The 25,904-nt window shown below is 37.7% G+C and overlaps 1 protein-coding gene across 1 annotated transcript in view; it reads right to left on the bottom strand.

The window, feature by feature from the left end:
- The window catches only part of FAM241A (family with sequence similarity 241 member A), a 40,441-nt gene extending 25,454 nt beyond the window's left edge, over nucleotides 1–14,987 (bottom strand). The window contains exon 1 of the mRNA XM_045799146.2: nucleotides 14,634–14,987. Coding sequence (XP_045655102.1) covers nucleotides 14,634–14,801 — 168 coding nt within the window. The 5' untranslated portion in view covers nucleotides 14,802–14,987. The remainder of the gene's footprint in view (nucleotides 1–14,633) is intronic.
- Nucleotides 14,988–25,904: the final 10,917 nt, after the last annotated feature.

The raw sequence follows: 25,904 nt of genomic DNA, 5'->3' as shown, positions 1-25,904 counted from the left end.
GGTTAAGTGACATCCTCAGATCAAACCACCAGCCAGGATTTGGAGGCAGGAGACTTCTGCCTATAACTCTGAGCTCTTTCTAATAAACTATGATGTAAACCTTTGTGCAAAAGAACTAAACTAGGCATTAAAAAGAAAGCAAATATTTAAACAAATTCATTATAAGGTGTGATTATATGATACTCCTTCAGAAATGTATTTTTTAAGAAAGGATTTGAATTTACTTATAGTAGGAACAAATGAAATAGTAATAAAAAAACAGAGAACTGGAAGGTGGGATGGGTGGGAAAGAATTGAGAATTTAGATTGAGGATAGATAAGTTACTACAATTACCAAAACCAAACCTCAAATTTGGTTCTACCCTCCTAGGAAGTCAAAGCAAAAGAAGGGGCACAGCCAAGTAATTCTCACTTCCTTTAGTTCTCTGCTCAAATATCACCTCAGTGAGGCCTACCATGATCACCTTATTTAAAACAGCAACCCCACCCCATGCCCACACTCCCTACCACCTTCTCTCCTTTTATTTTTTTCCATAGCACTTTTAACCCAGTTACTTGTTCATTTATTCATTGTCTCTCCCCCTACTACAATGGAAGTTTAATTAGGAAAGCAGTTTGGGCCTGTTTCTGTTTGTTTCTTTGTATCCTGGGTACCTAGAATAGTGCCTGGAAAATAGGAGGAGCTCAATAAATTTTTTGAATGAATGAATGAATAAAAAGCTATCGAGAAAGTATATGCTAAACAGAAAAATAACGAACAAATAATATAGAAAACTGTTTATAAAACAGTAACTATAATCAGTTGTTAAAGCAATTGATGTTTAGTAGGAAACAAATGGAAAAAGAAAATATCTTCAGTATATGGCCAGATTGTTAAAGCAACTGAAATCTTTTTTTTAAAGATTTTATTTATTTATTTGACACACAGAGACAGCCAGAGAGAGAGAGGGAACACAAGCCTGGGGAGTGGGAGAGAAAGAAGCAGGCTCCCAGTGGAGGAGCCTGGTGTGGGGCTCAGTCCCAGGACTCTGGGATCATGCCCTGAGCCGAAGGCAGACGCTTAACAACTGAGCCACCCAGGCGCCCCAAAGCAACTGAAATCTTAAAACAGTAGCTAAGTATAAAGTGTCCAAAGACAGATTTCCAAATAGTTAATCATTTAAACTCCAAAGGGAAAATACTATTATCCAGAAATGGCAGAATCATTATATCCTTTAGTTATATTACTGTTAAATAGACTATGCATACATATTGAATAATGAAGAAGTTTGGTATTTAATTTTTTCTTCATATATTTATTCTTCAGTGTTTTACACTGGGTAATTTTATTGATACCATGGATAGTCACAATAAGTGGTTAACTCTCTATGAAGAAATCACTTTGTTCTTACCCTTCTTTAAATTTAAAAACTTAAACCAACATACTATTATACTCCTGTGAAACTCTTGAGTTGACAAAATTGTCTTTGAAACCAATAACCATTCAATACATGCTAGGATGATATGAACACACAGTTGGACTTTGTGTGCTAAATAAAAACAACATAGATATGAAAGCAGCAATCTTGTTCTCATCAAAAATTTTCAGTAGTTATCTTAGTATCAGGTGAAGTCTAGCTATATAACTCAACAGAAAGAACTTCAAATATATATCAATCCTTGCTTTCCACATACATATAAATCGTGTATTTTCATATGCACATTGAATGTATGTATATACATATATATGTATATACATACATATATAATATTGCCATGGGAAAAGATTAGAATAGAATTAATATTTCCTAGCAGCATGAGACATTGTAAGAGGAGAGATCAAGTACCCTCACTATCCAAAAATTAATCTATCCATGGAGCAAATTTTAGAAATTACTTTGTTTCTTTATTACTATAAGGAAATTAAGTAAAAAAATTATGGACACTGCATTGTTTAGAATATTGGTTAGCCTTCATAGCTTTTGAGGTATTTTACATCTCTCATTACAGATAACCAACAGTAATGAAAAATAATTCTTATCTATAGACACACAAATAAATTCTGTTCCAGCGGAGTTCAATTGTCTTCCTTCCCCTGCCTATGGGAAAAAAACCAGTTTCGAGTCCATTTGTAAGTCTTTCTTTCTTTCTTTCTTTCTTTCTTTCTTTCTTTCTTTCTTTCTTTCTTTCTTTCTTTTAAAGATTTATTTATTTATTTGACAGAGAGAGAGACACAGCAAGAGAGGGAACACAAGCAGGGGGAGTGGGAGAGGGAGAAGCAAGCTTCCTGCTGAGCAGGGAGCCCCATGTGGGGCTCAATCCCAGGACCCTGGGATCATGACCTGAGCAGAAAGGCAGATGCCTAAAGACTGAGCCACCCAGGTACCCCTGTAAGTTTATTTCAACATATCTTTTCCCCATATATATTTTTGATTTTTTGATTTCACCTGTGAATCAGTTGTAACATTTGCTTGGTTCCTTCATTAATGATGAGTTAAGTAAAATCCTTAACATGTGATCAGTTTATATTTTCTCCTTGAAAATTATCCTTTTATTAAATTGACTGATCTGAATTTTAATTTATGTTAGCTCTGGGTTTTATCTACTATCTTTTCTATGTCGAGCTCAAGAAAAAGTAAAATAAATTTGCAAATTTAGACCAATTACGTAAGTTAATACCGGTTAGTAATTCAAAATCCTATGTTCATTAGCCTTTCACCCTCTCGATAATGTGGTGGTTTTAAAATACAGCATATCAAGGAACACAATCCTTGGCTAATTCTCACAAGTATCTTACCAGGATCCTTAGCTCAATTCACAACTAACGCTACTAGTTTCTTTTCTGTTGATTCTGACAATAGAAAATGTTCCTGTTATATACAAAGTCCTCTCTCTTTCAAAACTAATTTTTGTCATAATTACCCCTGGGAAGCCACTTCAGCCAAAAAACCAACTGAGTTTTTACCAGCAATGTTGTTTTGGATAGGCATTTTTACAGACTCTACACTTCACCTCAGAGATATCAAAATAATTGAAGCATTTGCCACAAAATGTGATCTGCTCTCATATTTTTCTGTGAGCCTGTGAGGAGGGAGTGGAGAGTGGCAGAGAAAAAAATACTTTAACAAACAAATTATTAAGATAATTTCAAATAGTGAGAAGAGCTATGAGGAAAATAGTGGAAAAGAAATTGGGGTGGGTTGGAGGTTCTTTTTACGGGGTAAGCAGAGCTGTGATCTCAGAGAGGTAACAATAGGTTGATGATATAAGATCTGTCAAGGGCATATCTGGAGAAAAGAGTCCAGGCAAAAACCCTGAGACAGAATGGAGCTGGCAATGATCTTGATCTTGACTTGGGATCTTGACTATGATCTGCATTAGAAATATATTTTATACCTTGACCCAGTACATATAAACTAAAGTTCTACAAAATGACACTCATAGCATGTGTGATAGATTCTAACACTTTTTATCTATCCTATCCTGTTCACAATCCACTAAATTGGTTTCAGGGCCCAACACCAGCTTGGTGGTTAAAAACTTTAAGCATGGGTTTGAATCTCAACGCCACAACTTACTAGCTATGATACTTTCAATAAATTACTTAACTTTCTCCCTGTGCTACATTTTTTACATCTTTAAAGTGGGGGCAATAATAGTATGTACTCATGAGGTCTGATACCAGATTTCCCTCCAGAAACACTGAACCAGTTTATACTTTTAACTGTAGTGTATTCTTACGTCATATATTTTCTCTAAACCCACACCACTTATCTTTTTAATCTTTAACAACTGGATGGGTAAAAAATAATTCCGAATAGTATTAATTTGCATTTCTTTTATTTCTAGTGAGGCTGGACATTTTTCCTGCTTATTGGATATTAAATATAATTGCAATTTTCATTTCCTACAAAATGTACAAAAATAATATATTAAACATAAAAATTAACTAACCATATAAATCTTTACCTAACTGCAGCATTATATATTATAATTTATAACATGTTTATTATTAGATTTATACTTGTTTGCCATTTCTTTTGAAAAAGATTTATTTATTTTAGAGGCAAGGGAGTGGCAGAGGAAGAGGGAGAGAGAGACAGGTAGAGAAGCAGACTCTCCACTGACTGCGGATCCCAATGTGGGGCTCAATCTCATGACCCTGAGATTGTGACCTTAGCTGAAATCAATAGCAGAAATTAAGAGCCACTCAGATGCTCCTTGTTTGCCATTTCTAACTAAATGCAAAGTTATAGCATTTATTATTTATTTACACTTATCTCCTAAAATAACACAGAACCAGTAAAGGAAAAAAAAACTTTTTGAGGAGAATATCAATGAGAATATCAGCTAGTTCTTTTTTGTTTGTTTTATTTTAAGTTGGTTTGGTTTATTAAGGTATAATTTAAATACAGTTCAAGTAACCCTTTTTAATATACAGTACTGTAAGTTGTTTTAAAAAAATATTGAACTATAATTGACACACACATTAGTTTCAGGTGTACTACTGGCTAGTTCTTGAATTGGTCTGTCAAATTATTATAAACTGAAAAATACTAAAATTTGTATTCATTTCCATTTCAACCAAGAGGAGCCAATATTTTATTTTATTTATTTAATTAAATTTTAAAACTTTAATTCCAGTATAGTTAACATACAGTGTTATATTAGTTGTAGGTGTACAATATAGTGATCTAACATTTCTATACATTACTCACTGCTCATCATGATAAGTGTACTCTTTAATCCCCATCACCTATCTAACCCACCTCCCCTCTGGTAACCATCAGTTTTTTCTCTATAGCTAGAGTTAGGATCCAATGTGTTAAATCACATTTGCAAACATACATAAATGAAATCATCAAGTATTCAAAAAGATAACACACAATTTCAGACAAAGCTATTAAACATATTTAAAAAAAATTGTCTATGGGATGCCTGGCTGGCTCAGTCAGTAGAGCATGCGATTCTTGATCTCAGGATCATGAGTTAAAGCCCCTTCTTGAGGGTAGAGATTACTTTAAAAAGTTGCCTATTGTAGAGGAAGAGAATTGTTACATAATGAAAAAATAGTTAAATAAGGGAAAAAAGGGGTATGCATGAAATAATGAGAGATACTATTAGGCTATGAAGTGAAGAATATGATTAATTCAAGCTGTAGGTTAAAAATTTCTACATTTTGTACTTTTCCTAGAATCTACATATTTTTTAAGACATGAAGTATCTGGTGACATTGAATATCTTATATGCGCAGGGTGGTACACTAGATGTTACCACAAGATGGAATAGCTTGTCTATTGAAAGTAGTCAAAATCAAATATGTTTCCTTAAAAATGACTTTCCTTTTTTTTTTTTTAAAGATTTATTTATTTATTTGAGAGAGAGAGCATGCACACATGAGCCATGGGGAGGGGCAGAGGGAGAGAATCCCAAAGCAGACTCCCTGCTGAGCACTGAGCCTGATGAGGGGCTTGATGCCACAACCCATGAGATCATGACCTGAACCAAAACCAAGAGTTGGATGCTTAATGGACTGAGCCACCCAGGCACCCTGATTTTCCTTTTTAACTCTCAACTTGAGGAAGTGACAATAGCTACCGTTATATGTTATTACTTCTGAGCACCATAAATAAGGAATTCTGAATTCAATCAGACTGATGAAATTTGCCAGTCATGGGAAATCAAATGTAAGTTCTCTGCCTCTGTAGATGGTCTGCATATGTTCAAGTAAAATGCTGATCAGGAAGATAAAAAAATCAATTTTTTCAGATTAATTGAAAAAGAATTAAGAAATCTCAGAAATGTTAGAAAATATATCAAAGAGAATACAGTAAAACCCATAAATAGAAATTTAATTTTCTTAACACTGTGTTTAGATACTAAGTGTTATTAATAATTTTATCCTATATTTTCCATAAAGTTCAAAACATTTGCACTCTGCTTTCTCTTTGATCAGAACACCGATAAGCTACAGTTGATGCTGTAAGAAAACAGCAACAAATAAAGCCAATCATTTCCTCTTTCTTTGCCAAGATAAGGTGTAGCTGCCAATGAGGTTAAATGGAAAAAAAAAAAAACCCAAAAACAACACCCACTGGATATGGGGGAAAAATAGATCAGAAGACAGAAAGTATCTTTTGCATCAAATTAACTAGAAATTTAGTTTCTCTGCCGAAATGAAACTACTCTTTGCTTGTCTTATCATTTCCCTTAAATATACACACACAGACACACCTCACACAAACACACAACACACTGAATGAACCAAAACATGACTAGTAGGGACTTCTAATGTTTTTGAAGGCTGCTACAACAAGATAAAATTGCAACTCCAGAGAAGAAGGCAGAAAATGAAGATAGTATCCTAAGGCTTAAGGAAGGTGGGAATAAAGATAAAGAATTTCTACTCAGGCCTCTCAGGACAAGCTAATGTCGTGGTACTTTTATTTTTTTCCCTTTAACTTTGCTTTACCACTTCGGTGGAATAGGAAATTGAGAATAACTTGTACAGAGGAAGGTGGATATTCTTTTTCCTAGGAAGGATCAGTGACTCACAAATGAAAAAAAAATCAACGGAAGATCCCCACAAAATGCAACATAATTTAGGTTGGTGAGTTAATTTTTTTAGAGAAATACTAAACAGTTAATTTTTAGATTAGTACATCTTAATACTTTATTCAATATATAAGTAATATTTATTCTATAAACCTAAATATTACAAATGCTAAAAATACAGTTTTATGATGTGGTTAGTTGAGAGGAATAAAAATAAGGGAACCAGAGGAAAAAATGAGAGGAAAGGTGAGGATAAAATAAGAGCTAATATTCATCGAAGGTCTACCACATGCTAGGTAGTCTGTATACAAAATGTCACTGAATCCTCATACGAACATTAAGAAGTGGGTAGCAAAATACCTGTTACAATGAGGAAATTGAGTCTCTGAGGGATTAAGTGATTAGAATGACACAGCTAGTAAAATAGTAAAGCCAGAATTCAAACTTGGAACTGTTATACTCCAAAACTCTTTTCATCGTTCCATAATTCTTAGCTTCTACAGAGGAGAGGAGGTATTAGAAAGAAGATACATGGAGAAAAAGAGAAAGTAGCTGAGATGGTTACGGAAGAATAAAAGACAATGGGAGAATGAGACACTCAATAGGAAGAGAGAGGAAGGAGATGGGTAGTAGGAAAGAGAGGAGGACAAAGGATATGAGAGAGAGAGCAAAAAAGAGAAGGTTGTTTAAGAGAAGTTGTTGGAAGAAGAGATAAGAGAAATGATCAGTTGAGGGACGACCTGTTTGGCACATAGGCTTCAGAAAATAAACAATTTTTACTATCCATTTAAATATCTATTAGCAGAGTAATTATTCTTGACAACTCAAACTGCTGTAACCCTAATATTTTGAGATGGGTTTCTCAACTTTGGCACTATTGACATTTGGGCCAAATAATGCTTTGTTCTAAGGGACTGTTCTGTGCATTAGAGGATGTTTAGCAGTATCCCTGGGCTCTTTCTATTAGATTCCAGTGGTATCCCCCTAGTCTTCACAATGAAAAATGTCTCTAGACATTGCCAATGTCTCCTGTGAGCAAAACTGCCCCAGTAAAGAACAACTGATTTTGAGGTTCCACTCTGAATAATGATAAAAACAAACAAAAGATGCCTACCATATGCAAAATTATTCCGAGTTACTCTAAAGACTGGACGCCCTTGGGAACAAGATGAGGTTAAGTTTAGGACTGAATTCACTAAGCTCATAACACTTGTTACAGTTACTGCTTGAGAACTGCTTTTAAAAGTATGAAAGGGAGCAGATCTTGCTACTCAAAGTGCAGTCCCTTCACCAGCCGTGTCAGCATCATCTGCAGGCTTGTGAGGAATGAAGCACTTCAGGCCTCACCCCAGATCTACTGAATCAGAACCCGCATTTTAACAAGAGGCACAGTTATGCCCTTGGCTTTTTTTTTTTTTTTTTTTTTTTTTTTGATGACTATTCCTGACTCATGGCCCTGGAAAGCTTGGGAAAACATCATCCAGTTTCTTCAATCCAGACCTTGGGGCTTCCTTTTCCCCAGCATCCCCCCACCCAGTTGCCTGAACCACTTTCTAGAACACACCATTCAGCAAGACATAGTGGTGAACCCTGGCTTTAAATCTTCATGATTGAGGGATGCTTGCACAACACAAAGTTAGATGGTCCATGGGATTCTTGGAAGATAGGAGGATGGAAAGGAAGCAGCAGGCACTCTGCAGCTCATGTGTTGTTGCTGACCTGCGGCTTCACCTGGTCAGCACAAAGCAGCATCTGGGTCTGCAATTGCTTTCCCTTTCCCTGGATCCTCCTCCAGCTCCTCCAACTCCTCATTCAGATGTATGTGTTTAGCTACTTGAGAAAAGGCCCTGGCTCCCGCAGGTCTTCCACACTAGAAAGCTGGGAAGCAGTGGAAGTCAAGGTTCCAGTTAGTTTTCTTGGAGTTTCAGCACATGCTTATGGGTTCCAGGCTGCGCCTGATTCTCCCCATTATTTATATCCATCTTTCCTTCCTAACTGCCTGCCCAGTGGACCTCAAGCTCCAGCATTAGACGTGATTCAACAGATTTACAGACTGCTTAACCAGTTCCCACAACTGCTTAAGACCGAATTCTTCTATTAAATAAATAATACACACATAAAAAAATAAAGTGTGAAAAGAAGTAGATATAAACAGATAACTAGTTTTGAGCTACACAGTCTAAGGGAGAGCAGCAGCTTTGTCAGGACTGTTCTCCGATTACGTGGGAGGCCTCTTTGTGTATATGAAAAAACACTGGCTTGAGAATTTGGAGACCTGAGTTCTGGTCTTCTCCAGAACTAGTTAGTTGTAGGACCTAGAACAAATCACTGGCTTGAGGAATGACTGTTGGCTTCTTGTACCTCACCAAGAGTTCAAATATATCCTTCTAGGGGATAGTTAAATGACTTCCTTACATATAACTAGTATGTTGAAAGGCAAATACAGTGAATACTATGGGATTGACTTGCTTATCCTATATCCTTACCACTCAAAGTGTGGTACATAGACATAGCATTGGCATCACTTAGGTGCTTATTAGAGATGCAAAGTCTGAGGCCTCACCCCGGACCAAGGATATCATAACCTGCACTTAAAGAGAGATGATTTGTATGCACGTGAAAACTGAGGAGCACCTTCCTCCTATGGCGACTTTCAAAATGCAGAACCTAGAAAACCTGAAAACTATGGTTCTTAGATTTCTTTTCAGTGTGGGTTCTGTTTGAAAATTAGGCCCAAAAGCTAACATTTATATGATTATTATGTGCTAGGGACTGCTGTAAGCACTTCACACACATTAACTCATGTAATCCTCCAACAATCCTGTAAGGGTGATACAATTATTATTCCCTTTTTATAGATGAAGAAACTGAAGTCTGGAGAGGTTAATTAACTTGCCCAAAGTTAGAGTTAGGAAGTGACAGAGTTAGGACTCAAACCCAGGTATTCTGGATCTAGAATCTATACTGTTGATCATATTTTTAATAGATCAAAGAGGAAGTTTAAGGCTTCCTTCTGGTGCAGTTTTTTTTTTTAACAGATAATCCTATGGAACATACTTTGGCAAGTGCTTTTATTTTATTTATTTATTTTTAATTACTTTATTTTAAAGAGAGAGAGAGGGTGTATGCATACGCATGAGGAGGAGGAGCAGAGGGAGAGAAAGAAAGAATTTCTCCAGCTGACTCCCTGCTGAGTCCAGAGCCAGGGGGAATTCCATCTCAGGACCCTGAGATCAAGATCTGAGCTGAAACCAAGAGTCAGATGATCGACCAGCTGAGCCACCCAAGCACCCCTGGCACACGCTTTTATAAAGCTTTCTTCATTTATTCACCTACGTATCTATGAACCAGCATTGATCCAAAAGTTCTAGGTATCACAAAGGCAAGAAATAGAAATGAAATATTACCATTTGAAAGGAAGCAGAATCAACCTTATCTGTAGACTGGATGATTATATATCTAGAAGATGCAAAAGAATCAAGTCTAAGAGGTACTGGTATTTATTAGCATTAGAATTAATAAAAGAATTCAGAAAGGTAACTAGTTAAGAACTAAATATACAAGAGCCAGTAGCTAGAAACCAGCAGCAAAAGGATGATTTGTGGGTGAGAATATCCCTTTCACAATACCAACAAAAAATATAAAAGCTTAATATAGATTTTACTATTTATAACTACTATAAAGGATTGTAAAGCCAGGGAGAAAGTGGATTATTCAATCACTGGGGGGAATAAAACAGATTAGCTCCATACCTCACACGATACATGAAGTTATTCTAAAGAGACTAAACATACAGAATTTTAAAAATAATAATAAAACCATAAATACACATACACACAAGAAAACACTGGATATTTAACTGTAGGATTAGAAAGAATGTTCTAAACAGATATAGATATGTATATATATTATGTGTGTGTGTATGTGTGATATGTGCAAATGAAATTACCAAAATAAATTCCTTTAACTAATAAAAATTTAAAGCATTTCTAAATCAAAAACATCATTAACAAAATTATAAAGTCAGTCGCAACCAGAGAAAATATTTATAATCAATGCGAAGTAAGAGATTAACATCTGAGTGTCAAAAAGGTCAAAGAACATGATTAAAACGAAATGCAAATGCTCAATAAATACATGAAAGGGTTAGTAAACCTCTCCAGCGCTATCTTATAACATAATTTTGACCCACTGAATTGGCAGAGATTAATCTATAAATTATACCGTTTGTTACAGGCCTAGATGGTTTCCAATCAGCACTCTCACACACCAATGCTGGAAGTATACATTGGTGTGATCTTTCTTAAATGCAATCCTTTAGAATGTTCCGAGAGGCTTCAATGAGTTTGACTCATTGACCTAGTTCTTTCATTTCTAGGAATCTACTGCAAGGTAGAACTGTGAAGATTTATAAGCAAGATTTTCCTTACAGCATTATTTAAAAAGAAAGTTTGAAGCACCTTAAATGTACAGTAGTGGGAAAGGACTATTAGGTGGCCCTAAAAATAATTTTTACAAATAATTTTTCATAACATGGGAAAATGACATAACATGCTAAGTAGTTAAAACAAGAAAACAAATTTAATATTACACTAAAACATGTTAAAAATGTATGTGTGTATATATACAAGTATAGTAACATATGAGAGAGATGAATGTGGTAATACCAAATGTATGAGATATATTTTTTTAAATATTTGGTATTTTTTAACAAAATGTTACTTGAAGTGGGATTTCAAATGCTTTTGTTTTCTTCTTAGAGTTTTCTTTATTCTTACATTTTCCAAAGTACATTACTTCAATAATCATAAAGAAAAGACCTTAAGAGATAAAGATAACGATTCTAAAGTCAGTCTGAGGATAATGGGACCTATGCTCTAGGAGGTAAAGGTCCATCTTAGGTTATTCAGGTTGTGAACTGCCACATCTAAGCAGATGCTATTCACATTGTAGGTATATAATAAAAGGACTAGAGATGTTTAGCCTTTCAGTTATGCAGTAGATCAGAGACTCTTTTATATAAAGCCCCCTGACGTTCACAGTCATGAACATAATTGAATCATCTCTCATATACACAATGAACAACACACATGTGGGATAGTTATGCCCCTCTCCCTTCAATTCCTTGGGCATTTTGCTCTTTCCCTTGCTTATCTCTCTTAGATACCTGACACCTACTTCAAACTTGACACAGTTCCTTCATCTAAAGTAACTGTTTCATTCTTTCAAGTCCTCCTTTCTTAGAATACCTGATTTTAACCAGGCCTCCTTTGTCAATCATCCTACCCGGAGACACAAAGGAACCTTAGTTTTCTCTCAGATGGAGTGGCATTTAAGAACAAATAGTAAGAAAAAAAATGATGCTGACAATATTAGTTATTGAGAAATATTTCAGTATTATGTGAAATAAATGCCAAGCTATAAATACATTCTGAGCTGGTATCGTATCAATGAGCTAAAGGTAGGTTTTGTACAGTCAAGGCCGATACAAGAGACTTTCAGACTGAGGGAAGGGCATGAGCCTTTCAGATAGGAATGGAAAGAAAAATCAGTGAAGGAAAGGATGCATGTGGAGGAACCTTTAGCCTTGGGAATAGCTAACTGGAGAAACCTGCTTCATCAAATTATCAGGTAAGGGCAAAACTCAGTGAAGGAAATAGAAACAGAAAGAAATTTAATACAAAAAATTAGGGGCTGAAAAAAATCAGTGAAAGCTGGAGGAGCAAAAGTCAGGTGTCTTCTGGAGCTACTGTGTTCAACAACACCACCATAGCCTTGATCCAGATATAAAGGAGCCTCTATGGAGGCTGCTGCCGCTGCCCCCACGGATGCCGCCAGTTCTCTCTCAACATCCTTAAGGCTAAGACTGTGGAACACCAAGTGAGTATGCTAAGCAGAAAGGACACCAGGACGATGGCCTCTGCCTCATTTCCAGCTGATCAGTGTTGGTTCTGTTTCTATCATTATTTCTGTGGAAAAAATCACTTTAAATTCTAAATAAAGAGTCTGCAAACCAAGTTTTCAAAAATATGCTATTTGTAATTTGGAGTCTGTGTGCTCTTAAAATAACAAGCACATACCATCCCCTAAAGAAAAACTAAATGAAACAACTCCTTAGGTTATATTTTATAGTCACTGAATTCACTTACTTCTTCCTCAAGCATTTTTATATCTGTAGTTACCATCATTGCAAGGGAGTGCATACAAATTTTAAATTTCATTTGCAGGACTTGGAAAAAAAAGAAAACAAGTCTTAGTGATAATATTATCAATAAATGATTTATCACAAAAGCTTGCTTCTTACACCAAAGGGTTGCATTGCCTCAATTTTCTGTTCATTTATGGTTTCTTGATAAGAAGTTCTTCTTTGGTGCTGATTTGGGGTAAGTGCATATTTCAGGTGTAATTTTCAATTATTGTGTATGTAGGCTTACACTACATAAATACATCATCTGATAAAAAAAAATAACATTTTCAAACATTTCAAAGGAGTAGAAGAAAATAAATTTCCATGCCAGGCGATGAAAGACGCAGGTATGCAAAGTGATAGGATATATGTTTTCTAGGATATATGTTTCAATCTTTTTGTTTGTTTCATCCCTTTTCTTTGTACCATAAGCAATTTTGGTAAGACCAGAGATACTGATGATGTGAAATTCACAGAAGTGTAAATGAAGTAATATTTTACACTCTCCCTTACAAACATTTGAAAATTTACTTTGACAACCGCAGTTCATATGTACCCCCTTCACCACCACCGCCACCACCCAGGGAGTTCCTGTTGCTGTTTTCTTCACTTTTCCAGTTGAACAACTAAAGCAAGAGGAAACTAAGTCCTTTAGCTACTGAGTCAGGGTATAGTTGGGCGGGGGGCACTAGGAAGGGAATCAGGAGGATCTCCTAGAGACCAATTATTTGCTTCAGTCACCATGCCGTCTTTTATATTGTCATAAGGATGAAAAACTACACTTCCACATGGTGAGCGAGCCTAATGCCAAGGGATATTTTGTGTGTGCCACACAATGGTATTTCTGTTTTCTAAATAAAATGTTGAAATACTAGAAGTTATACTTTATCTATTAATGCAGTTAGTGATGATACCGGAGTTTGTGAAATGTGACAAAAAGGACAGACAGAGAATAATGAAAGGAGACAGGTACCAATTGATTGTCCCAACAGTATAGGCTGCAGCAAAGGCAAATAAACATTTGAATTCCTGCTCCTTAATGTGATTCTGAATGTTGGCTGGTGTCAGGTATTTTCGAGAGTCTAATTACTGTTTTTGGTGAAAATCCATCCTACATATAATTCAATTTCTTTTATTAAATTTCTTGCCTGATCTTGAAGACATCTGATATGTTGTAATGCCTATTATCGTACTTCATGTAGTGAGAACAAATTCAGAGTTTCAAAAATTACCCAACTTCTCCTTTCCCTTACTGCCACTGGCCTCTTCATACTTCTTTCCCTGTGGTACTAACTGAAAGCAATTTTCTTGCTTTTTCACTTTTAAAATGAAGTTTAGATCTCATTTGTGTTCATGTGAAGAACCTACTCTTGGAGAGTCCCTTTCAAGAGATCTATTGTAATAGTCGCTCCTACACATGCCTTCAGACATTGATTACATATCTAGAGAAATACACCCACACCTTTTCAGAGGCGCTAGGTGTGTGTTCAGAAATGCCAAGATGGAGGGCAGGAAGGGAGCAGCTATCCCCTAAAACACAGCACCGGGGTATGGACTTGAAGTTGAAAAAAAGTGTTTACATGTGAGGCTTTTAGATAAGTGACCGTTATGGAGGGTACTTCCCACAGAGCCCTGGGTGCCGGCCTGAGCCTCTTCTGCCCAACAGCAGGGGAAGGGCCGTGCTGCCCCGCTAGGCACGGGATCCTGGGGCACTCGCCACCGCGCACGCACGACCCCGCAGCCCGGCCCAGCGCGCGCAGTCTAACCGTTCCTCGGGGCAGCTTCCCCGAACGCCGCAGCGACCAGCGCCCCACGCGGAGCAGAGCACAGGCGCCGCCCGCCCGCCTACTTCCCTCCGTCGCCGGGTGGGGCTCGGGAAACCGGCCGGGCCGCGCCGCCCCTCCCCGCTCACCTGCTCGCGCTCCTCCAGCGGCCGCTGCCGGCGTCGCCTCGGGCTCGCCCCGGGCTCCGGCTCTGTCCCCGCCACCGGCCGCTCCGCCAACGCGTCCCCGTCCTCGTCGCGCTCCCCGCCGCTGCTGCCGCCGCTGCTGCCGCCAAGCAGCTCCCCGGCCGAGCACATCCCGTCGCCAACTCCCGCTGCCCGGACGGCCGCCGGAGGAGGCAAGCGAGAAACGGAAGGCAGGGGCCGCCACCCGTGGGCCGCCCGGAGATCGGCCGCGCTGCCACAGACAGGAGCCTCAGGAGCTCGCCCGGCTGGCCAGGGTGCCAGAAGTACCACCCCGGCCCGGCCTCTCCTGTCACTGGCTCGCCCCGCCCCGGCACCCGGGGCGGAGCCCACCCGGGGGAGGGGCTACGGCGGGGGCGGAGCCAACGGGGGCGTGTGTGAGAGACCTAAGAGCGAATGTGTGTTCGCGCGCGTTTGTGAGACTGTGTGTGTGAGACAATGTACATGAAGAGACTGTATGTATGTGTGTATGTGTGTGAGAGAGACTGTGTGTGAAGAGTCTCTGTGTGTATGAGATTGTGTGTGAGACTGTTGGAGTGTGTGAGAGTGATTATGTACACAATACACTGAGAGGTTTTTAAGAGATTGTGTGTGAGTGTGTGTGTGAAAGTGTTAGTAAAGGAGTGTGTGAGAGAGACAGTGTGTGTAAGAGAGTGTGTTTGTGAGGGAGAGAGGAGAGCATGTGTGTTGGGGTGTGTGTGTAATACAGAGTTACACCCCAGCGGGATGCCTCCGTTCTTCCCTGGAGCGGGAGCTGTTCCTGGGTGTGCTGTGGATGCCTGTCCTGAAGAGCCGTCCATCCTTTGCAAGTAATACACCTCTCTGTTTCTTTTGTTCCTTTTGTTTTCTGTCTAGTATCTCTCTGAAGGTCTGTGTCCTTGTCTCTGTTAAGTGTTTCTTCGGTGTGTGTTGTTTGTTGGAGCCTTGGGAGCATTTGGTAGTGTATCTGCCTTTGTGTATATTTCTATAAATGGGCAGAGATATGTGTCTCTCAGTGGATGGTAAGGGGGATACAACTAATTCATAAATCTTTTCCTTTCTACCTATTGACATTGTGATTCATAAGAAATACACCTTTGACCCTTGAAGGATGCAGGGGTAAGGGACACCGACCTGCACAATCAAAAATCCATGTATAACTTTTGATTCCTCCAAAACTTAATTACTAATAGTCTAGTGTTGACTGGCAGCCTTACCCATAACATATGTAGTTGATTAGCATATTTGGTATGTTATACGTTTTATATACTGTATTCTCACAAAGTACACTAGAGAAAAGAATATGCTACTAAGAAAATCATAGGGAAGAGAAAATACTTAATAGTACTGTAAAAAATCCAAGTATGAGTGGACCTGCACAATTCAAACCTGTGTTGTTCAAGGGTCAACCATATATTTCGTCTTCATCCCATTCTGGGAACTGAGCTCCTAGAACCTGGGAATTTCCTGGTGGAGGAGAGCTATAAACGTCTTTTGTTATGCTAATGAGGACACTTTTGGAAAGCCCCTCCTTGACTAAGGATGGGGGCTAGTTGCCTGGAGAATAAGCCTGGTGATTAGAGGGTTAGAACTTCTAGTCCCACCCCCTGAACTCCAGGAGGGTAGAGAGGTGTTGGAAGTTGAATCAATCAACAATGGTCAATGATTTAATCAATTACCTCTATGTAATGAAGCCCCCAAGGAAGCCCAAAAGGACAGAGGTTCCTAGAGCTTCTGGGCTAGTGAACACATGAACAAGTAAGCAGAGTGGTTCACACAGAGAACATGGAAGCCTCTTCCAACACATCTTGTCCCATGTACCTCTACATCTGGCTGTTCATCTGTATCCTTTATATTATCTTTATAATATATAAAGTAGTAAATGTTTCTCTGAGGTCTGTGAGCTATTCCAGCAAATTCACTGAACCGAGGATGGGGTCATGGAAACCTCCAATTTAGAGCCAGTTGGTCAGAAGCACAGGTGATAACCTGGACTTGGAATTGGCATCAAAAGGAGGGCAGTCTGTGGCACTGAGCTTTTAAGGTGTGAGATCTGTGATATTATCTCCAGGTAGATAGTGTCAGAACTGAGTTAACTGCTTGATGGTGTTAGAAAACACACATCAAACTACCCAGCCCATTTTGTTGAAGGGAAGTTGGAGGGTGTTTAAAAAAAAAAAAACTTTTTATATCTTTTATCTGTTCTTTGAGGGAAGTTATAGACTGTTGTATAGATAAAATATCAGGCTATTTGTCAATGGAAAATTGATATGCCTATATATGAAGAAGAATGAGTTATTTGGGATCTTCTGTTAAAGTGTCTTCAGGCCCAGAGAGGGAATTAAAATAGAAACGTAAAGACTTATTTATTTTCTTAGAGATTTTTATTTATTTATTTGACAGAGAAAGAGAGAGCATGCAAGCAAGGGGAACGGCAGGCAGAGGGAGAGGGAGAAGCAGGCTCCTTGCTCTGGTGAGCCAAAGGCAGATGCTTAACTGACTGAGCCACCCAGGCACCCCTTAAAGTCTTATTTTAAAGACCTATTTCCTGTTTTTGGTAATCATGACTATAGAAACTAGAAAATATGCCTTTGGATATCACAAATTAGAAAAAATTAATCTGGTTTATTTCCTTTCTTAAAAGTCTTTTAAAACCCAGAGGAAAGTTTTAATACATATATAATCAGAAACAAATGTCACCATTGGAAGCCAAAAACATTCCCTGATGGGCCTCTTTGGTTTGCTCTAATGACAACATTTTCATTCTTGAAATTTTGCTTTGGCTCTCAGGAGTGTTTCTTATAAAAGTGGCCTTATAAATTTTTTTACAAAAAGTTTTATGATTATATATAGTGGCACAGAGAACATCAGCCTTTTCCTGCCAACTCTGTGGAGTGCAAGGCACATTTTGAAGTTCCCCCTCTTTCGGCTTATGTCTGACAGCTTGATAAGTCAAGCAGCTATGCGCTCTTTAGTTAGGCTACAGAGTGAACAGAAATTCCTTATGTATATGAGAACTCAGAAGGCACAGAATATATATATAGCAAGGCAGGTAAAAAGTGATATAGAGCTTAGTTTTTGTTCAACCTGGGGGTCAAGTCTTACAGAAGTCCTTAAGTGTAGAATATACTCTCTGGCCTTTCAGAGATTCAGACTTCTTCTTCAAGAATTGTATTCAGTCATTTAACAGGTATTTATTGAACACCACTAGGCATTAGGCCCAGGTCTAGGTCCCTACTCTTAAGAAGCTTCCATTTTATTCTCTTCTAAATTCTAGTCTGCTTATCTGGCAAAATCCAAGAACTTCCACCAAAGAGTGTCCAGAATCCTCTGATCCTCATCCAGGACTGATGTCACAACTTCTTCCTTTTCATAGTGTTGTCTACCTTTCATTTAGTGAATGAGTTTCTCTTTGAACTGTGTTTCTTTTGTTCATAAAGACTTTCCTGGAGATTTAGGGAATCACCTCTTAAAGAAAAATCTAATAGTAGCTTTTTGTGAAAAACATTATTCAGGTAACATCCCAGATAGCACACTGTCAACCACATCTTATGGGAGGGGAAGGCTGTTTTCACTGGGCTGCGCAATATGAATGTTATACATAAAGAGCTGTTATTGTCAGTTTCCTGTGGCTGATATATTTGCTATTACCTAGGCAACTATGACATGTTGGTCTCAAATTCTGTGTAGTTTAGTTGTGATTTTATTAGTGTATTTACCTTGTGTTTTCACAGGAATTAGTAGGTGGCAAGAAACAGGTGCCTGTCTAAATGATGAGGGAACAGAAGGCAATTTGAGGGCAAAGCAGAAACTGACACCATGCAACCCCTGCCCCACTATGGGATATATGTGACATTCCTCAGGCACTCCTGGCTGCCCTAAAGGAAAAAGAAATAGTTAACCTATAGAGATCACAATCCTGCAAGACTTAGTCTCCTTCAGTTTACAAATGTCTTAGCAGTCTACAAGAACAAAGCATTTCTATCAATAACCTAGCTTCCAGAAGGGATGTAAATACAATTGAATGTCTTTGTAACCTGCAGCCCGTGGATAGATAATTGAAGCATGCAGAGTGTAATGTTCCTCCGGGAAGTTCCCAACTATCTTCATACTAATGCCTTACTAGATTGGGAAACAACCTTAACTTGACAATAGCAAGGCCTTGGGTATCCTGTAAGTCTTCTTTAACATATGAGAGTACTTTTTCAACCTCCCTTTTTCCTTATCTCCCCCAACCCGGTAGTATATAATCAGCCACCCCTCACAACCCGGGGCAGCAGCTCTTTCTGCCCACAGTTCCTGTCCCCATGCTTTAAAAAACCACCATTTTGCACCAAAGACGTCTCAAGAATTCTTTCTTGGTCTTCGGCTCTGGACTCCACCCCACTGAACCTCACCTATATTCCGAAACCTCATCATAAGGAGTGGCCTATGTAGTGCAAATGTGTCTTGTGTAGTTGCTGTGGCAACAAGAACTTTTAATCTCCCACTTTCACATCTTTAATATCTTACTTTTAATGTTCTCCCACTCTTATTTGGACGTCTTTCTAGAGGAAAATGAACAAATCAGAGTGATCTGTACTCATTTAGCAATATAATCTTAGAAAAACAAGTGCAGTTATTTGTGAAAACTTCATTTTCAATTTGATTTTTTTCATATTACTATGATGTTAATTTATTATGTTTCCTGTGCTTTAGTTTTTGCTTTGTATATGATTTTTTACCCGCTTCTTTTCTGTTTAGCAGAGCTTTTTGTATGGGGAATTATTTTTGAGATGTTTGGAATCTGAACCAAAATCCCAGGAGAAAGTATGGTTTCTTGATCGATAAATGTGAATTTAAAGGAAAAGGAACTTATTGGAGAACCCGCACTTTCTTTAGCATTCCATCAGTTTCAGGTAGCTGTATCAGAGAGATGTGGAACCAATGCTTGCTCAATGTTCTCTAGCCTTCCTGGAGAGACCACTCTGATTCAGAGGAGGAGAAATTTGCCCTTCTTCTTGGAATTAATTTTTATACTTGCTGTTGTTAAAAAACTACATTGGCTTTATTCAGTGATTCATGAATTAAGCAACATCCAGTATAGCAGATAGAAAGGAGCTCCAAAGAAGTGTTCAATTCTAGAGGGTTTTATAGACCAAAGTGAGGAGGAATGGGGACGTTATGCTGGGCATTTGCTGATTGGAGCAAAGGGAAGTTTGGAAATGGGTTAGGTAACTTGTGTTGTGCAGGCAAGTGCTGACTGGTTGAGTCAGCTAGGCCTTCATTTCCTGGGAGAGCCTAGCATTGAAACTTAATTAAGTTTTGATATGCTAACATGGGGCTTAGCATGAGTGGACTCCAACTAGGGCCTAATTTGCTTACTTTAACACTGTTTTGTTCTCTTCCTTTGGTGTGACTTTATATCTACATGTGCTGCTGAGTTTTCTCCCTACAGTAGGAATGAGATTGAGGTGTGTTTTGCTTAAAAAAAAAAAAAAAAAAGTTGAGAATGCTATTCCAACTCACTAGTGGAGGAAAAAAAAAAAAGAAAAGTAAATAATTATACAGTACCACTTAATATATGTTAGCAATTTTTAAAGTGGTGAATTGAACCTAATATGGATAATGCCCCAAGGAAATGTTAAACTCAGTTATTGCTAGTAGCACTGAAAACTGCTAACATTCTTTTGGTAGTACATATTCAGAACCATAAAAATATCCATACCCTTTGGCCCAGTAACCCCAGACCTGGGAAATAATTCAAGAGAGGAAAAGGCTGTTTGTATAAAAATGTTCGTGGTAGAACTATAGTGAAGAGTTCAAAGAAGCCTAAATGCCAACAGGGAAATGGCGGAGTAAATACGATACACCAACACAACTGAATGTATAAGATGTTAAAATGTTAATGATGAAGATTTTGTATCAGTGTAATAAACATATTTAATATAATGCTAAGTGAAAAAGTGCAGCTTGGCAGTAGCAGAGCTACCTAGCTATTCTATATCCCAGGAGGTGGGAAGATAAAAAGAGTAATAGAAGTTAGCTATGTTCAATTAGGGAATAAGTCTGATAGAAGTGAAACTATGTAAACATATTGATCAAATTTGAAAGAGAAAATTTTTAAATTTTGGGGGGAGGGTGGTGTGCTCCCTTGTAAAATTAACTTTAATGTAATTTAAAAATAATAATTTTTAAAGATTTGTATCTGTTTTCCTTATTAAATGGCATAGCTGGCACCCAAAGTCTGGTTGATTCAACTTCATAGCTGAAAGTTCTATTACCTTTTGTTAAATAATTTAGTTCTTGAATGGGTTTGGATCTTTTATTCATGCTGTTCTCAATAATTTAGAATCTTAGAGTTGGAAGGAATCTAACAGGCAGTTTAGAGCAACCTCCCACCCAGTACAGGGATCCCTTCTATAACATTCCTCACAGATGGTCACCTCCTTCTGGTTGAAGGCTTCCCAACTATGGGAAACTCATTACTTCATGATGCCACCTGTTCAGTTACTGGATATCTTTAATTGTTAGAAAGTTCTTCATGTCTGCTGAATTGAATTTTTATCCTTTTCTCGTCTGCCTGTTGGTCCTTATTCTTTCCTGAAGTATAAGAAAGCAGATTAGTCTTTCTTTTCCCCTTAAGATAGTTTTTTGGGTGTTTTTTAAAAAGGAATTTTTGTCTTCTCTTAGCCTTTATTTTTTCAACTTTTATTTATGGATAGATGTAGAATTTTTGGATTTTGCCATTTGTTACCTGTACCTACTTCTTGTGTTAACAGTAGCCCAGCTTTTTTTTTTTTTTTTTTTTTTTTATTGATCCAACTCTCTCCCACTCTCAGTCTGTGATTTCAGTGAATATGACTTTTTTCCTGAGTACAGGACAGGGGAATATGACCTTTACTAAGCAAATCAAATGCATTGACCTTTTCCTCCCATGGCCACAGCGATTGGTTAAGGGATGGACACATGACCCAAGTCAGGTTGATCAGGGTCAATAAAATTTAATTCTGGGACTTTTGTTTGTATTATAAGAAAAGCAAAATCTTGCCTACAGGATTGGTGTCTGATGATATGAACTTGGGACTACAGGAGAACCACCTTGTAGCCTAGTAATGAAGTTGACCTAGTGGAATACATGACTGAGAGATGAACATTTTTAGCCAGTTCCTCTGAAAGTTAAGTTACCCCTATATGCCTTTTTCAGTCATGTTGGCCAATGACTCTATCACCATAATGTTCACTGCAGTCCCCTACCCCTTTTCTCATAAGCCATCTTGGGATGGCTTTATCACTTAATAAAGGAATTAGAGTGATACAGACTATAACTGAGATACAGAAGAAATGAGTAGTTTTGCTGCTATCAGACTGCAGAAATTTGGACAGTTCATTTAAAGTCTGGTATTGAATTCCATCATCAGTAAAATGAGCAGATTGAAGTAGACAATTTTAAAAACCTTTTCCTGCTTTTAAATTCTATGATTTCCATATCACTTTGCCTTCAGATCTAGCCTGTGTGTCTTGGCTGCTGTCCTTGCATTTATTCCAGTTGGTTAAGCTGTTCTTATTAGTTAAATTTTCAAAAGCAAAAGGATAGAAACAATTTTCCTGTGCTGTATATTCCTTTATAACTCATATTTAAATTACCTAAGGTTATTTTCTGCACCCTCCTCAAATTTTTAAAAATGTTTTAATGAACATATAAATTGTCCTATTAATACTCTAAGGCATCTATAATTTTAAGGCCCTTTACTCAGTGAAGATTAGGTCTATACCCTTTTGTCTCCAACTCGTTATTTTAAAAGATTTCCAACCTTCAGAAAAGTTGCAGGAATAGTACAATGAATACCAAGAGAGCTTTCTTCTAGACTGGACAGATGTTAATGTTTTGTCCTATTTGCTTTCTTGTGTGTGTTTTCCTGAGGAAGTCTATTACTCTCAATATATGCTTAAAATAGTGTATAAAGAAAACTAAGGACTTTTTAAAAAAACTAAGGATGGGGCACCTGGGTGGCTCAGTTGGTTAAGTGACTGCCTTCAGCTCAGATCATGATCCTGGTGACCCTGGAGTGCCAGGATTGAGTCTTACATCAGGCTCCCTGCTCAGCGGGGAGTCTGCTTCTCCCTCTTACCCTCCCCCTGCTCATGTTCTCTCTGTCTCTCACACACATTCTCTCTCTCAAATAAATAAATAAAATCTTTAAAAAAATGAAAAAAAATATAAGGACTTCTCAGAGGAGTGCTACCCTTGTCTGGGAACATTTAGAAGATCTGGAGAAGTAAGGAGTGGAGGTGGTGGAGGGAACAAGTTAGCAATTCAAGAGTCTTGCTAATCCTGACTCTAATTACCAGTTTTCATATTTGCAATATACAGGTATTATTGGCACTCAAGTTCATACTCAAATCATATTAATTAGTATTAATATTATGTGAGTAGAACTAATAACATGAGGTGTGTGTGATTTTTCATTGCATATGGAAAAATCTATCTATAGTTATCTCTGCTCTACAGATGAGCTTGGACCTTGAGTTTCCTCACATAGGAAATAAATTAGTGGTTGCCCCAAAAGGGGATACAAAAAGCTTTAACAGAAATTAAAGAATATGTGTTTCTGGCTGGGCAAGAAATCAGACCCCATGCTGAAAGTTTCAAATAGCATCTGCCAATATGGTACTAGTGGAAGTAAATCCAGATAAAGGAAGAAGATGGGTTTCATCTCATGTGCCAGTTACTCTTAATGACCGCCTGGTACACTGTATGAGATGTCTTGTGAGAACTTTTTTGGAAAGAATGACTGCCATGGCAAGGGAAATACAAGCGATGGCACAAGTGCCCTCTGTTTGCCATCTTTGATTTAGGTATGAAAGACAAAGAAGGTAAGTTTCAGGAATAAGGAGAGACTTTGACAACTGGCTAATAAATACTGTTAAGACTGAGGGGAGAGTAAAAATTAGTAGATTTAAATGAAATACTCCATCAAGCCTGTTAGTAAACCAATAATACATATATATGTCTATTCTAGCATTTGCCACATTATAGTAATGTGGTATATAATCAGTGTTTGAGCTGATTCAGCCATATCTAAATTTTGATTAGGTTTGGGTTAAAAGGCTTACTCTGTAAAACTCATCCCATATCTCAGCTCATTTTGAGGCCTCCTGCTCTACTTTGCTTTCTATTAAAAATATCTTTGGAAAATTCCCATCTTGCATCAAGTAAGGTAAGACCAAAAAAGATGTTTGCCAAACTTTAATCATTATAGAGAAGAAACAATAAGCCCCTGATAGCTAAACTCTTTTTTGGAGTTCATGTAGGACAGAATTTAAGTAGGGAGTAGACCTGGGAGACACTAGACAAGCAAATTTTAGGCTTTCTGTGAATACTAACTAATACTTTCTGCTTCTGTAGCGCATTAGACATAGTATCTATTAAAAACTAAAAAAACAAAATTCTGTGATTCCTCGCCTTCTTAAATATTCAAATTATAGGCAGTCTTTAACTCACAGTTTCTGAGACTTTTTCCAACTTGGACTTTCCGCATCATTAAATGACACTTTTAAATAAAATGTGTACTGTTGTGTTCAGCAGTTGGAGAATGATTCTTTTGAGCCATTAGAGGAAGAGGGCCAATAGATCCGTTTGGCCCCATTGTGGTGTTTTTTGGAACAAGTGACAATTTAGCTATTCAGTTGAATTTTGACATAACATTTTTATAGATAAAAGTGGCAGTGTGCTAGATAAATGAAAGTTCTGTTGAGACCTGTATAAGAGTATGTATAAGCCTCATAAAGTTAATTGTAGTTGAACAAAGGTCAAAATCATCAGGCATGTCCCTAATGGCACAGTTTTGGCATCAAAAATACACTATTTAGCTTTAATTTGTTCAGTTCATCTGTGAGGTTCAATTATCAGGGAAGATAAGAGTAAAGAGTTGATACAAATTGCTAGACATATACTTTCAAATTGCACCAATGAAATGTGTGGACCTAACGGATTTTTAACTAAAATGTATACATTTAACCCTCACATAGATTCATAGCAATTCATTATCTGCAAAACCAGGGGCTCCCTCTATTTATTTATTTATTTTTGATAGTTGCTTCTTTTCTCAAACTGTACTTGAGTCTCTTCAGTTTTTTCTGTGCTAATGATGTTTTGCTGTTTTTGTATCTCTGACTCTTAATAATGTTATCTATCTAGAACACTGGAATAAGGAACTAAGCGAAAGGCCTTCTGGAAAACTATTAAATCTTTTGAACATTATAGTACCTCTACTCAGGAAAAAAAAAGATGCTGCTTGGGTCCTCAGTCTATTTATTCATAATCTATTCAGAATTTTAACAATTTTTGTGCAAAAAGATACCTGTGTATTATTTAAGTTCTGTATGCAGTGTGATTGTGCAAAGGGTCACTTATGGGAAAAGGGCACAAAGAATATTGAGACTTTTTAAATTCTCAGTTGCTTAAACCTTAACAAGGCATATAAAGCACTTATACAACTAAGAGCAAAACAGTGTAGAATGAAGAAATGTCATAGGGAATTACAAACGAAGTGCTATGTAGTTCAGAAGAGAGGGAGATTACTTAGTTATCTAACTTCCATACCTACAGTATACATATGAAATAGAAAACTTAGAAGAGAGAGGAACTGTTGTAGGCAGGCATGTTGTCAGCAGCTACTATTATAGCCAATAAATTAACACCAAGAGAGAACTGAGCAATATTCTAGAAAACAGGTATGTGAACTTAAAATGCCTGGGAGTCACTTAGTGTAAGGTCAAATTTAAGAGGCTTTGAGGACATTGAATAATACAATAACCTGTATTATAATGATACATAGACTTTTAGAATAGAAGTTCTCTTAAAGGCCATCTAGACCTCATATTTTTGTTTTTTTTTTATTTTTTAAAGATTTTTTTATTTGAGAGAGCATGTGCAAGCAAGCAGGGGGAGGGGCAGAGGGAGAAGATAAGAGTCTCAAGTAGACTCCCCACTCAGAAGGGAGCCCAACGTAGGGCTTGATCCCTGGACCCGGAGATCATGACCTGAGCGGAAATCAAGAGCCGACTGCCTAACCAACCAAGCCACCCAGGTGACCCTAGGCTCCACATTTTATTAATGACATTTAGAAAGGATTAGTTACTTGCCTTATAGTCTTGCTGGTGGGTGGAGTCATCCTCGACTCCGTTTTTCTCTTTCCCAGTCCTTTTCCACCTTCCCCACCTGCCATCCCCATCTAATCAATCACCTTGTCTTTT

This window comes from Ursus americanus, chromosome 13, assembly GCF_024610735.1.
Source record: "Ursus americanus isolate L20-20 chromosome 13, mUrsAme1.1.p, whole genome shotgun sequence".
NCBI classification, from domain to species: domain Eukaryota; kingdom Metazoa; phylum Chordata; class Mammalia; order Carnivora; family Ursidae; genus Ursus; species Ursus americanus.
Note: the sequence above shows the minus strand (reverse complement) of the source record. Positions and strands in the feature narration are given on the sequence as shown.